The following is a 12,761-nucleotide window of genomic DNA, read 5'->3' as shown; positions in this document are numbered from 1 at the left end:
CCACTCAGGGAAATGTGACGTTAGGGGTTAAATTATTCATCGATCCGTCCCTGGCCTTTCCAGATGTGCTTTGCCAGTAGTGTCAGGTCACAGTGTGTGTCCACTCCACAGGGCTCTCACCTTGAGCGAGCGGCAGCCTTTCACTTTGTCTATTCTGCTTTAAAAAGTGTCATCTGCGTGGGAGATATGCCTGAGGGACGTTTTGTTATGGACATTGACAATACGACGGAATATTCCAGGCATCAAGACGACCAGAGAAAAACGAAGGCGAGGAGCAAAGACGAGACGAGATTCCACGGAGGATTCACTCCGGGAGAAACAATTATTGGGCAGATCATCAAGACAAAAGCCTTAAAATTGGTACCAAAGCTTTAAAGGCTTCATAATCCAATAGAAAGACTCACATAAAATCTGATATGTTTTTTTAAATACATTGTACTCGTATGTAATCGTACTCCATCCATCCTCTGCACCGCTTCGCAGGGCGCTGGAGCTGATCCCAGCCAACAGTGAGCGGAGGTCACATCCACCAGGTCAGCAGACCATCACCGTGCAAAGACAGATATAGAAAACCACACACACACACACACACTTGCACTCACGGCTTCACACACTGCACATGCATGTCTGCAGAGAAAAGCACCAACATTCAAGTGACTTTAAGACGCCTAATAAGTAACTGATGCGAGAAATGTTTATCCGTTGATCCAGATAACAGTGTCGAGTGACTTCGTTGGAGAAACATTAAAAAACAAGTGAGCAGCACAAGCAGCAGTCATAATAATCATAAAAATTAAAAAAAAATATATATAGAGAGAGAGAGTGGAAATTCAAGCTACAGGCAGTGGAGTCACTTTCAAGAGAGGCTGAAATGGTTTGAAGCAGAAATGAAGCTGATGAATTCTCAGATTAAAACGGCGCTGCACAAACCGCCTCGGGCCCAGTGAGCAGGTCAGAACCCGCTCCGTACCGCACGCTCTTTTCATTTGACACATCTTTTCCACCGAGATGTGGCCTCCGTGCGCGGTCTGGGTCTGTGAGCGTTTAGCCCTTTTTAGTCTCCACCAATGAATGCAAGAATTAAAAAAAAAACACAGCAACGTTGTGATGTGTAGTTTGGGTTCTCGAGGCAGTTACTGAGCAGCCATGTGGAAGCTGAGGGGATAATTTGACGGTAATGCTTCAGCTTATTCACTTTCCTGTCACCTCATCTTCTACCATGTCTCCTCTTTTTCTTGTTATTAAACTGTGTTCAAACAGCTTTAAGCAGCATTCGCTCGACATATTCATTATTGCTTTGACATCTTATTGGTTTCGGGATCGTCACCGGAAGATGTCCTGAGTGTCGGCGCGCGCGTCAACCATCTGCCGGTTTTCTAAAACCAAAATAATCACGCTCCTCGTGTTTGGCGAACTCCGGCAATCCTGCTGTGACTGCTTGAAGACGCGAAGCTCCGCTTTCTAAAGGGCTGTCATTCAGTCGGTGGGAAACAGCAGGCTATTAGTAATTTTTCCAAGGAATAAATCCAGAAAATAAAACCGAAAACATTGGAAAACCTACAAATACACGCCATCGTAACCGCCCGAATGTTTGCGGGGATGATAAAACACGCTGAAATATCTCGGGGTGTATCTCGATTTGTGCCAGCTGTCAGCACTTTTTACCAAATAAGACATCGACTCAGCTTTGCTGCTTTTCCTGCCATGAAATATTGAGAACAGTCATCTGCTGCAGCTAATTTTCATACGCCGCTTCGGCGCGCCGATCGGGGAGACATCCATGCGTCTGCTGCCGTGGCCGTTCGTAACATGACACCGAGTGGGGGGGGGGGGGAAATCACGTCCTTCAACAAGCCCGTCAGTGTCAATCCGCATGTACGCCGTCATGCTGATCCTGTGAAGTGCATTATGCTCCGTGGCGCCCCGCGGTAGAGTGCGTGTGCGAGTCGAGAGCGTCTGTTGAATGGAGTCGGGCTGCTTAAAGGTCACCGGAAAAAAACGCTCTTGCTTTTGTTCAGGCTGAGTGGGTTTCGAGGGAGAGATATCCGACCAAATGTTTGAGTCGGACTGCTTTACGTGTGGAGTTTGCACGTTCTCCCTTTTGCACACCTTAGTAGAAAGTATTCTCCATGCATATATATAGAAATATATACATAAAATGCTGTTTCTTTATACTGTATCAGTTCATTTCTTGCTGTAAGATTCACCTCAGTTGCCTTCAGTCTTTTAAATTCTACATTAAATAGTAAAGACAAGCCCAGGAACTCTGCCGAGGCAGGTTGGTAAATACTGTGAAGCCTTTAAATGAAGCGGGAGGCTTCAAAAGGGAAAGCTCTTTCTTTGTACGTCAGCCGCTTTCAAAGAGCAAGAAAAAAAAAAAAAAGTGGCAACTCGCAGGTTCAATTTTAACATTTCTATGTCATTCCTGAGTCAATTTCTTTCTGAATGATATCCATTAATAAACACGCAGTTGCAGACCAAGATTTATGTAATTCCCAAGTAAATTTGATGTTTGTTATATTTACAGGGAGGCAAGGGGGAGCAGTAAATGAGCCGGGGAGAGAGAGAGAGAGAGAGAGAGAGAGAGAGAGAGAGAGAGAGAGAGAGAGAGAGAGAGAGAGAGAGAGAGAGAGAGAGAGGATGCAGAGACAAAGCAAAAAAGGCATTAGGAGTCATAATAACCAGTAAACAGCCCACAGCTACAGACAGTACAGTAACGAAGGCATGAACAGGCAGAAAACTAACATAAAAAGAGACTGGGAAGGGATATGATGAAATTATCGAGGGCGATAGAATCCTCTGAATTTACTTCTAGAAAATGTCAACATTTTAGCACAGCAGCTTTATCTCGCTGATTTTCTGCATATTAACATCGGCGTGAACCGCGTTCGCATTCCAGGGCTGAACGAGGCGGTGGTATCGCTCTCAAGTCCTCCTCAGATCGTATATCCAGCGGACTCTATTCGCCTTTCTTGCTCTATCTTGCGACGTAACGAAGGCTTTCGCCAGCCCTACATCCTGGAATGCTCTCATTACCTTGGCGCTGTTGCCAAGGGAGCCGGCGTGATATTCAATACTTCTGTTACCCATCCCTCCAATCTCATTTACACTTGACACCTGACATTTGCATAATGGCCTCGCTCCATCTCCTATCTGCTGAAATGCAGGGTGGAGGTGAGGTGGTTGCAGCAGCGAGTGCTCGTGCTTGTTTGGCTGTGATGAGTGGATATGCCCAGCGAGACTGAGCTGGTGCAGAAAAAAAGCATGTGTGTATGCGTGTGTGTGTGTGTGTGTGTGTGTGTGTGTGTGTGTGTGTGTGTGTCGCAGGCAGGGGTTAAATGACTTCCTTCTTAATCTAACTCATTAAGCCTGCGGAGAGCTTGGAGTGCACCATATTGGCTGATTTGGGACAATTTGCGGAAACGCTGGCAGAAGCATGTAACGCGAACGCTAATCAGGGATGCCGTGACCCTAATCAGTCAGGAACAGATATTAGGATCTGAGGAAAAAGTGAAAAAGAACACAGGTCATCCTTTTTTTTTTTTTTTTTGTTATTTAAATAATGCAAAGCAGTGGGAGTCACTGGATTCACATGAGGTCTCATTCTGCACATAATAGTGTACAGTATTTCTAAGATTCTAAACCCGATGCGTTTGTCACTCTGCAGTTACAGTGGCGAAAACCAGGAAGCCGGTTATGTACAGTTCAATCCATCCATTCACTCTTGAAATACATTTCTGGAATAAAACTGACTTTTTTCAGACACTTCTAAATAAGTTATGCATTCGAAAACAGTCAATATGACCTGTATTGTACTTTATGACTGAAGTCTGCCAAACCATTTCAAAGTTATGATTTGAAACGGCATAAAACGCACATACTCAGTCAATCTAAATGTTTAAAGCCAAGTATGATAACAGGTTGACATCTGGAGAAATGTATCCCACATTTAGAAAGGCAGCAAAATCTGCTTTTTACTATTCATGCAACTTTAAAGAAAGCAAAGAAACATCGCCAACAAAGAAGTCAAAACATATTACCCAATAAAATACACACCGGTGCTTACAGCTACATATTTGTTCAAGTGTAACAGGTTGTTCAGATTTCTGCTTTTCTCTGTTGGAACCTCAAGAGATCAGGGATCACGCTGAAAATGACACCATGAGAAAAAATGTTTTCGGCGTCCGCACGACTATTCTGCGGTGCAGATTGAGAGTGACATGAAAAATGTCCAAAATATCCATTTCAAAGTAAATTGAAGGAGTAAAGACAAACAAACTCGCATGGAGAGAATCTTCGGCTCTCAAAGAACTGCTTTCCCCATCAATTGGTCACAAATTGCATGACTTTATGAAGAACCCCGACGCCCCTTAAAAACAAAAAAAAACAAAAACACAATCCTCCCCCACATCCCTTCGAGCCAGAAAGCTGGTGAGCTCAAGCGGAGTGAAATGTCGTACTTAGCAAATTGCATTTGAAACCAGGGGGGAATAAATACTACAGATAAAGACTGCTCTAATGTGCTCGGATCCATTAGAAATCTCATATTCACACATAGCAGAAATCGCATTACAAGATGCCCCTAATGTCATTTCACAGGGTATTTCCACCAGCATTTGCTGCCAGGGTGAGACACTATCATCAAACATAATGGATTTTTGCCTCTTCCCTCCTCTCTTCCCACCTCCCGTCTGTTATTTATTCCTTTCTTACAGCCTGTTATATCCCATTCTGGTAGAAATTCCCCTCCGATCTTTACTGTTGTGGATTTTTTTTTGCTCTATTTTGGGGTGGATGTAATGCGGTTAGCCAAACCGTTTTCGAGACGAGGCCACACTGAGCACGAAGCTGTTTCTGCCCAGAGGAAAGCTTGTAACACCTCATTGCAGAAGTGTTTCGGTGCTTCGGTTCCTGGAGTGACAAACATGAGAGCAGATCGGGCGAGGCGGAGGTACAGAACGCGCTCAGGCAGGTTTAGATAACATCTGAAGTGATTTGATCGGCAAGAATATTGATTTTTGTTTTTTTTTCCCGAGAAAAGGATTAGGAGACCTCAAAGGTACGGCGCTCACCCTGTCACCTGTATGTATTTGAATTAATAACCTTTTAGCGCTAAGCAACCTTGTGTGAGACGAGGCGAGGCGATACAGACTCAATCAGCCTGCCAGTTTGGCTTTTCCACTGGGTGAACACTCAATGGGCACACCATGGCTCCTCACCGATGGGGAACGAGAACAAGAGGGGAGAGATATAGATCCCCTTCTTAAAATATGTGAGAGCCTTGGTTTTTTTTTTTTTTTTTTTCAGGCACCTCACGGCAAGAGGATGATTCCCTTTGGGCTCTGGGGAGTCATATTTGGTTACCTTTATGTCGGAAGTGCTATCTGAGCTAAATTATCGACTGATCCAGAGTCAGCAACACAGAAATCATACTTCAAAACTGCAGAAAGACGAGCACAGAGTCAAATTTGCGGAGTACAAATTGAAGACAAGAGCAGCAAATAAACTCTTTGTGCAACAACTGGCTTATTTCTCCTTCTATTCATATTGCGAGTGTGACATGAGTCAAATACAGTCATTATATGGATGGCCCAGAACAAATTAAACCGGGCAAATTAGTTGGAGGAGGAAAACTGACAACGCAAGCCCACACAGAAACACAAATAATGGCCTCTGTTAGCCCGCAGACCTTGATTTTAACCACATATACACACATTAAGGACAAGCATTCCCCAACTCCAATTATTAACTGTGAAACACTGTCTCTTTGAAATGTCTGGAGTCTGTTTAACCCCTATTGGATTAGAGGCTGCGCCGAGATGAGGCCATCTATCCTTGAAAATAATTAACTATCCAGAAAGACGGACTAACTTATGTAACCACCAATTAGGAAATCACAAACAATCCTTTCAGAGGGAGCTGGAGAATTTTAATGAGGTTTAATGACTTGTTGATTCGTCGGTGGGGTTTGTTTGGAGAGTTGCACAGGGCAGATGTGCTGGGAAGAGCTTAAAAAAACACCCCCCCCCCCCTATGCATTATCCCTCATTTACACACCTCCGCTGCTGTATTCTACAATCAGAGAAAAGCGCCGGTAAACGCCCGAGTGTGATCTGCATGGCGAGCCGAGGTATGTGCGCACGTATGCTTATCTGGAAGCTCTGCTCAAACAATCCCCCCCCACAGCCCCCCCCCCCCCCCCCACACTTCAATGCTCGCACACCCACACACGAGGCTACTTCAGAGAGCCTCGGCCCCAGACGGGGTGAGCAGATCAATCAATTACATCTCTGCTCCAGCAATCAAACAAGGTTATTATCAGGCAGCCACTCACCGACCTGGAAAGGCCCGGCCAATCAAAGGCTGCTGTGATGTGGGGGCTGGCACGCGCTCATGTGACAGTAACGCAGAGTGGCAGCTCATGTTGTCAGGGGATAGGCGAGCGGGAAGGGGAGAGACGGACAACTGTGGCCGGATTCAAAAGGGGGCGGGGGGGGGGGGGGGGAGAAAAAAAAAATTGACGGAAGACGGGGGACCGGAACAAAAAGAAATATCTGTGGATCGCCCATCTCCGGCAATCTGTCTTCACCTTGACATGGCTCAGAGGACAGGAGAAGATGAGAGACCCGGAGTACAGTGTTACATCAATATCGTCTAAATTCTCCCCTTGGATTTCATTTCTAATTGGTGGAAGAGCTCTAATGTTTTTCCTGTCTTTGTTTAGTGAGATTAAATCATTGAATATTGCAGGAACTGACAGGTGACAGGTGGAGGAGTGATGACGAGATGAGATGATGAAAGTAAACGGTGAAAGAAAAAAGGAAAACAAGTGTTCCTTGAGGTTTGGGAAGCCTCCAGCTCCCTCTGGCATCTTTTCAATGAGCATTAAGGTCACTCTGTCCGGTCACAGCAACAGGTCTGAAAGACCATTTGAGGCTTAATTGAATTATCAAAACACTCCAAAAAAAAAAATGGAGTACTTCCTTTTCACTGAGTTATTCTTTGATGCTACAATAGGCCCAGACACGAGCACAAGCTTTAAATCTGCTGGAAATACAATCTAATCTCTTTCCAAACGCAGCCAATCAGAGAAAGCCGGGCGCTATGGGGGGGATGACATTGAAGGCGACGGCACGACTGTAAGAATATCTACGGGCCACAGCATTGGGACAAGGTTCAAAAGATCTGTCAACACGTCGGCGCGTCAACAAACTACGAGATATTTTTATATGTGAGTAAACGTCCTTATGCTCTTAATTTCACCTCTTATCCGGCCAGGCAATTCCCCCGATCCACCGTTCTCCCCCGACACACCCCGGGGATCTCTAAAGCCGACTTCATAAGAAGTCGACTGCTGAGCGTTCAGACGAACCAGACCCCTCTAAGCTCCGGCTGACGACTCCCTGCTTCACATGAGCCTGCTGGACGCGTTGCCCTGGGAACCGAGTCTGATTCCATTACGGGATGGATAAACACAATCAAAGAGTTTATCCACCTTCTTATAGCCGGAGAAAAGACCCCTGCAATGACGGATCTAATCTCCTGCACAATATCTGCTCTGTGTGTGTGTGTGTGTGTACATATTTGTGTGTCTGTCATGCCAACAATGTGTATGTTTGTCTTCGCAGGGAGACACAAGGAGACTGAGAAGTCTGCACCTTCCAAGAAACTGCCTGAAGTCGCCTTTTTTGAAAGGCGATAAAACCAGGAGTGTTTTTGCAGCACGTGCGACGGTGTGTGCGCGTGTGAGTGCGAGTGTGTGCGCGCTCTTGTGGAGAGGGCATCATAGAGATAAACGAATAAAGATACAGCAGTGCTGCAGCCAGTGACAGGTAGGTGCTACCTGACAGATTTTAGCAAGCTGGTGCTGCGTCCTGCCTCTTCCTCCTCTTATATGAGTGTTTATATCCTCTGTGGTGGATTTCCGCAGATTCACTGGGTAACAGGTTACACCATGTTTACTTTTTTGTCGATTTATTCAGCATAAATCTGTGACCATACAGTTAAAAGACGAGAAGAATAGATGGAGTCTGATTATGTGAATATAAATGAACATCAATGATTTTTTATTTTTAATGTTCTAAATTGCTCAAGCGACACCTTGGGATCAGTCTGCTCTCATTCTGCTTTCCTTTTTCATGTTCTGCAAGCTATTCATGCATTTCTGATGTCTGCAAACACATTAAGAACTTGAATTCAAAGCGAGCAAACATGGACGCAGTCTTTCTACTGGCCTGCGTTTTCTTTGATTCCTCCGTCTTAAATCATTCTATTCTCATCCCATCTGTCTGTTTCTTGTTTTGTGTTTTTCTGTCTTATTGCCTCACATCTGCTGCCCCCTCTCTGTTCTTGCTTTCTTTATTCTGCCTGCTTTATCGCCGTCTCTCTTTCTCTCTGACCTTTCCAGTGTAACCCCCCCCCCCCCCCCCCAATTCCCAACTATGCTCCGAGTTTTAATGGGTGTGAGTTAGAGAAAGAGAGAGGGAGACAGAGGGTGCTATTTACTGAGGAAAATCCTCTCCAACAAGTGAGGAAAGATTAGAAGAGAGAGCAAGGGCTGCCAGGGCTGTGCAGTGCGTATATGAGTCAGATTTAAGACAAGACATCCGCGCTGCATTTTAATAGCCGACGTACAGACGCCTGTTTGAGGGTGAATACAGATGTCAGTGTATTCTGCACTACGAACTGCAGAGCCGCTGTCTGACTAAGTAAAGATCAGAGCCCAAATACACATCATCTTTTTTTTTTGCTATTGTCTTATATACAGTCCTGAATATTGGCGTATTTTAAGAGGTGGAGGGCGATGACAAATGCTTTTTCAAAACTGAAGAATTGAAGGAATAGATATCAAAATTACACAGATGACGACCATCAAATAGGAGATTTTATAGCTTGTCAAACAACTGAATCTTTTATAGTTAGAAATTAATTTCAATAACCACCCTTGAGCAGTGCCTCCCCGATGTGAAGTGATAAAATGTGAAAGATTCCATATTTGAAAAACGATGTTTTCCCTTGAAACGCCGTTAAAACAGTTCGTTCACTTGCTGAAAACTGATCTGAAATTGCTGTTTCACCTCTACGTCCTGCGTGCGTCGCTCAGGATGGGCGCTAATGACGAAGTGAGATTAGCAAAGCGCCACGAAAGACGTCGTCTTCGCCACAGGGCCACGGCGGCGGGAGGCGCACGTCCTTTTCCCGTCATCTCGCTCTCTGTCTGCTCTTCAGTCCTTTCATCGCTCCCGCTGTCGTCCTTCTCTCTCTGCTCCCCCCCCCTCCAGCGCTCACTGTCAATCTCGAAACCGACAGACTCTTTTTCTTTGCAGGCACACTTTTTCGCTCAACCGTGAACTGTGACAGTGGAGAAGTAACTTCGAGGCGATCTGCTGCACGTCAACAATTTAGAGAACTTTGAATCACACGGTGTCCTCTGGGTTCAACAAGTTAATAACCAGCACTGTTTGCTTCCCTTGTGCCGATTTCACAAAAGATCGGGAGGAAAAACATGATTTTTATTCATGTTTTAGAAATACAAAACAAGCCTAACCATCCGCACGAAGGTAAATCCTGAAATAAATACTAAACTGCTTTAATGAATCCCCAGAAGTAATTGGCGAAATGTTGCTTTTTTTTTTTTTTATGTCCGACTTCGAAAATTGAAGAAGCATAAAGATTTAAAGACAAATTAGATAATTTTTCAGAGAATTCAGTGAGGCATAACTCCCATTAGGTCATTCAACACGCTGGCAGACACCAAGCCATTAACAAGCAATGATTACTACATTTTGAGTGTGTGTAGTAGACGTGTGTGTGTGTGTGTGTTGGAGAAGAAAGATTTTTTGTCATAAACTTGAGGTATTTTCTCTTTCACCTCAATTAGTTATTGCCAGTGTTCTTGCATGGTAAGACTGATTGACATGAGCTACAACATCATCAGTTTTCTTCATGGATGGCTCAATCTTTTACATGGGGGGGAAAAAAAACACAGATTTTGGTAAATAAATGAGATAATAATGTGTGTGAATGAAAAAGGATATCTTGCAGCGTCAGCTCATTGCATGAATGTAACCACACAGTCTGGTGCGTTGTCCGGCGTATGTTTAACAGGGAGAGATTAGGGGTTCGCTGAAGCTTCTCAAAATGCCAACCTCGTCCAGAGCAAGGGGTGTAAATACCACCCAAATGTCAGCAAGAGACCCCACAAGTCAAACTAAATTGGGCGGGTAGGCGCACAAACGCTCTCTTATGCCTGCCCTGTGTTTGTGTGTTCAACTTTAAATACATAAACTCTCTGCTCCGACACATCTGATCTCAAGCTGGGACTTGTGAGGGCAGAACTAATCTTATTCATTTCAAAGACTGCGGGCCATAACCCTGCCGAACCGCGCGACAAACAAGACAAACACTCAAAAAAAAAAAAAGGAACGGAAAGGAATGAGGAATGTTTCGTCAAAAGGATCGTCCTCTCGAGATGTATGCAGGCACACGACACCTCCAAGCATGTATGCTTTCAGCGGTTTTTCATCATACCTTCTTGCAGTAATGCACTGAGCAAATGACAAGCACCCAGATGGACTCAATATTCAACTATGCACATGCACATCTCATTCTCAGCTATTGATCTGAAACTTGACATATGGAAATACCCACATCCTGTCTGCTTCCGATGGAATCTACAGCTCGGGTTTGGATATCGATGTACACTACGCCACTTTAAAGAGATAGATATGCATTGGGGCAATGTAAATGTAGGTAAAATGCTTAAAATGATTCACAGGTTACCCAGAAAAGTGCACAACAGCAACAAAAAAATAAAACAGCGCAAAAAAAATAACAAAAAGTCATTTACAATCGCACATTAAGATCCAGTTGTCTCATCTCCCACGCATTGCTACTGATTTCCTGTACTGCCACCCCCCAACTGCTGCTGTCATTAAAGCTGCCATGAGCTGCACGGCTGGCTGCAGGAGGTGTAGTCATCCATCAGCCCGGTGCCAGAGCCTCGCCATTAGAAAACCATCTGCAGAGCAACAGTGCTCCACTGGCACTCCGAGTCTGGAGAGGCCAGGTTGCAGGGAGGGAGCGGGAGCGGGAGAGAGAGAGAGGCCTGTGTTCAAGGCAGTTTGCTTTGATTGATATGAACCATTACAGACAACACGGGAGAGGTAGGCAAGAGGACTGGTCGCCGTTTTATTTTTGGTCATTTGTTCAGACAAAAGCTTGGCCGGCGCGGCGGCGAGCGGCGGGCGAATGTCAGCGTGTGTCAGAGAGGGAAACAAAAATACAAAGGGAAGCGACAGAGAGAGGCCGAGGGACAGATTCAAGGCCAAGGCGGAGGCAAAGGGACAAAAACACACGAGCAATGCGCAATATCACTTCAACACACAAAACTAAAAAGTACCTGATAAGTGATATACTGTGATTTAATGGTGACTCAAGCTTATGCATCATTTAAGTTTCCCCTAAACCAGAAAAACACCAAAATAAACAAGCGGTTGTTTTTTTTTACCGTCCACGCTGCTGATTGACGCATTGAAATGGTGTCATTCGCCACGGAGCAGAAGTGGGAAACATCTCCCTTTAATGGATCTCTGAAGGTAATGTATCACCGCGCGAAGGCCAATTCAATTAAAGCCTTTCACGATTAGATTTACACCACTCCGGCGGGAGCGCCTCACTGTGCGCGGGCGGCACCAGCCGTACGGAGCGTCACCACAGAGACGGCCTGTCAGAATGTTCCGGATTTAATGGGGGAGCCGGAGCGAGCGTGGCAGTCGATGCCAGCTCCTGGATGATATCAAGAAACGTTTTTGAACAATGCATGACGTCATGTGTGATTGACGATATTCGACTGAACATTAAAAGGCCTGAAATCAATAGCCGGTCACTCAGTGGCGCTGTAACGTGATTAGCTTTACATTTTACTGGTACTGAGTCACGTCCTGGGCTTCGTGTGTTTGGAGTGGCCTGAACAGACACATGAGGAGCTTTTAAATATATTTTCTTAAGTTTAATGGGATTTTACAAAAAAGATTCCGGTAAGAGCAGCTGATATACCGCCCTTTATTTACTTATTTTTCATCCCATTCAATTGGGTTTGACATCAAGACCTGTTGTGTTTGAGAAACTCTCGATGTTACACGTTTCACAAGCGCTCTCCACCCGCGTGTCGCATCTTAGCGTTAATAGCACCATCTTGTCAGGAGCTCAACGGAATCGCTTCCTGACGCCTCTTTTTCGTCTCGATTCCAAAACGTCAAAGCTAAAAGGAGACAGTTCACACATCTGACATGGAGAGCTCCACTGTTTTTGCCAGATTCTTCACAGTTCGCATCAATCACGCCCGTGAATCCGTACCCCACATATTAAAACGAGGCGGTACTTACCTCATTTCACCTGATGTACCAAAACAAATCCCCTCGCTAAACCTGCTTCATCCTCACGAGTCACGAAATTCTGATACTATCCGCCGTGTTGTGGGTGTTCGGCGTGTTTGTCGGGCGTACCTGAGCAGCGGCTGGAAGATCACGGTGATGTTCCTCGCTCCCGGCTTGCAGACAAACTTCATCTCCCCTCCTTCAATCAGGTTGTCGTCGGCACCGCCTGCAACGCAAGTTACACAGCCTGAGTCAATCAGACATGTCAAAACGGAAGCCTTTACACAGCTACAGAGAGGATCTTTAACAGCGTCATGTGTTAGACAGATTTTCATTCAGAACGTATTTGTTGTTCTGACATGTTTTCCACCAATTAACCAACAA

At 45.1% G+C, this 12,761-nt stretch overlaps 1 protein-coding gene across 1 annotated transcript in view; it reads right to left on the bottom strand.

Annotated features, from left to right (window-relative positions):
* The window catches only part of exoc4 (exocyst complex component 4), a 91,880-nt gene that overhangs the window by 47,215 nt on the left and 31,904 nt on the right, over positions 1-12,761 (bottom strand). The window contains exon 11 of the mRNA XM_030113598.1: positions 12,507-12,603. Coding sequence (XP_029969458.1) covers positions 12,507-12,603 — 97 coding nt within the window. The remainder of the gene's footprint in view (positions 1-12,506; positions 12,604-12,761) is intronic.

This window comes from Salarias fasciatus, chromosome 17 (assembly GCF_902148845.1).
Source record: "Salarias fasciatus chromosome 17, fSalaFa1.1, whole genome shotgun sequence".
In the NCBI taxonomy this organism is placed as follows: Eukaryota; Metazoa; Chordata; class Actinopteri; order Blenniiformes; family Blenniidae; genus Salarias; species Salarias fasciatus.
Note: the sequence above shows the minus strand (reverse complement) of the source record. Positions and strands in the feature narration are given on the sequence as shown.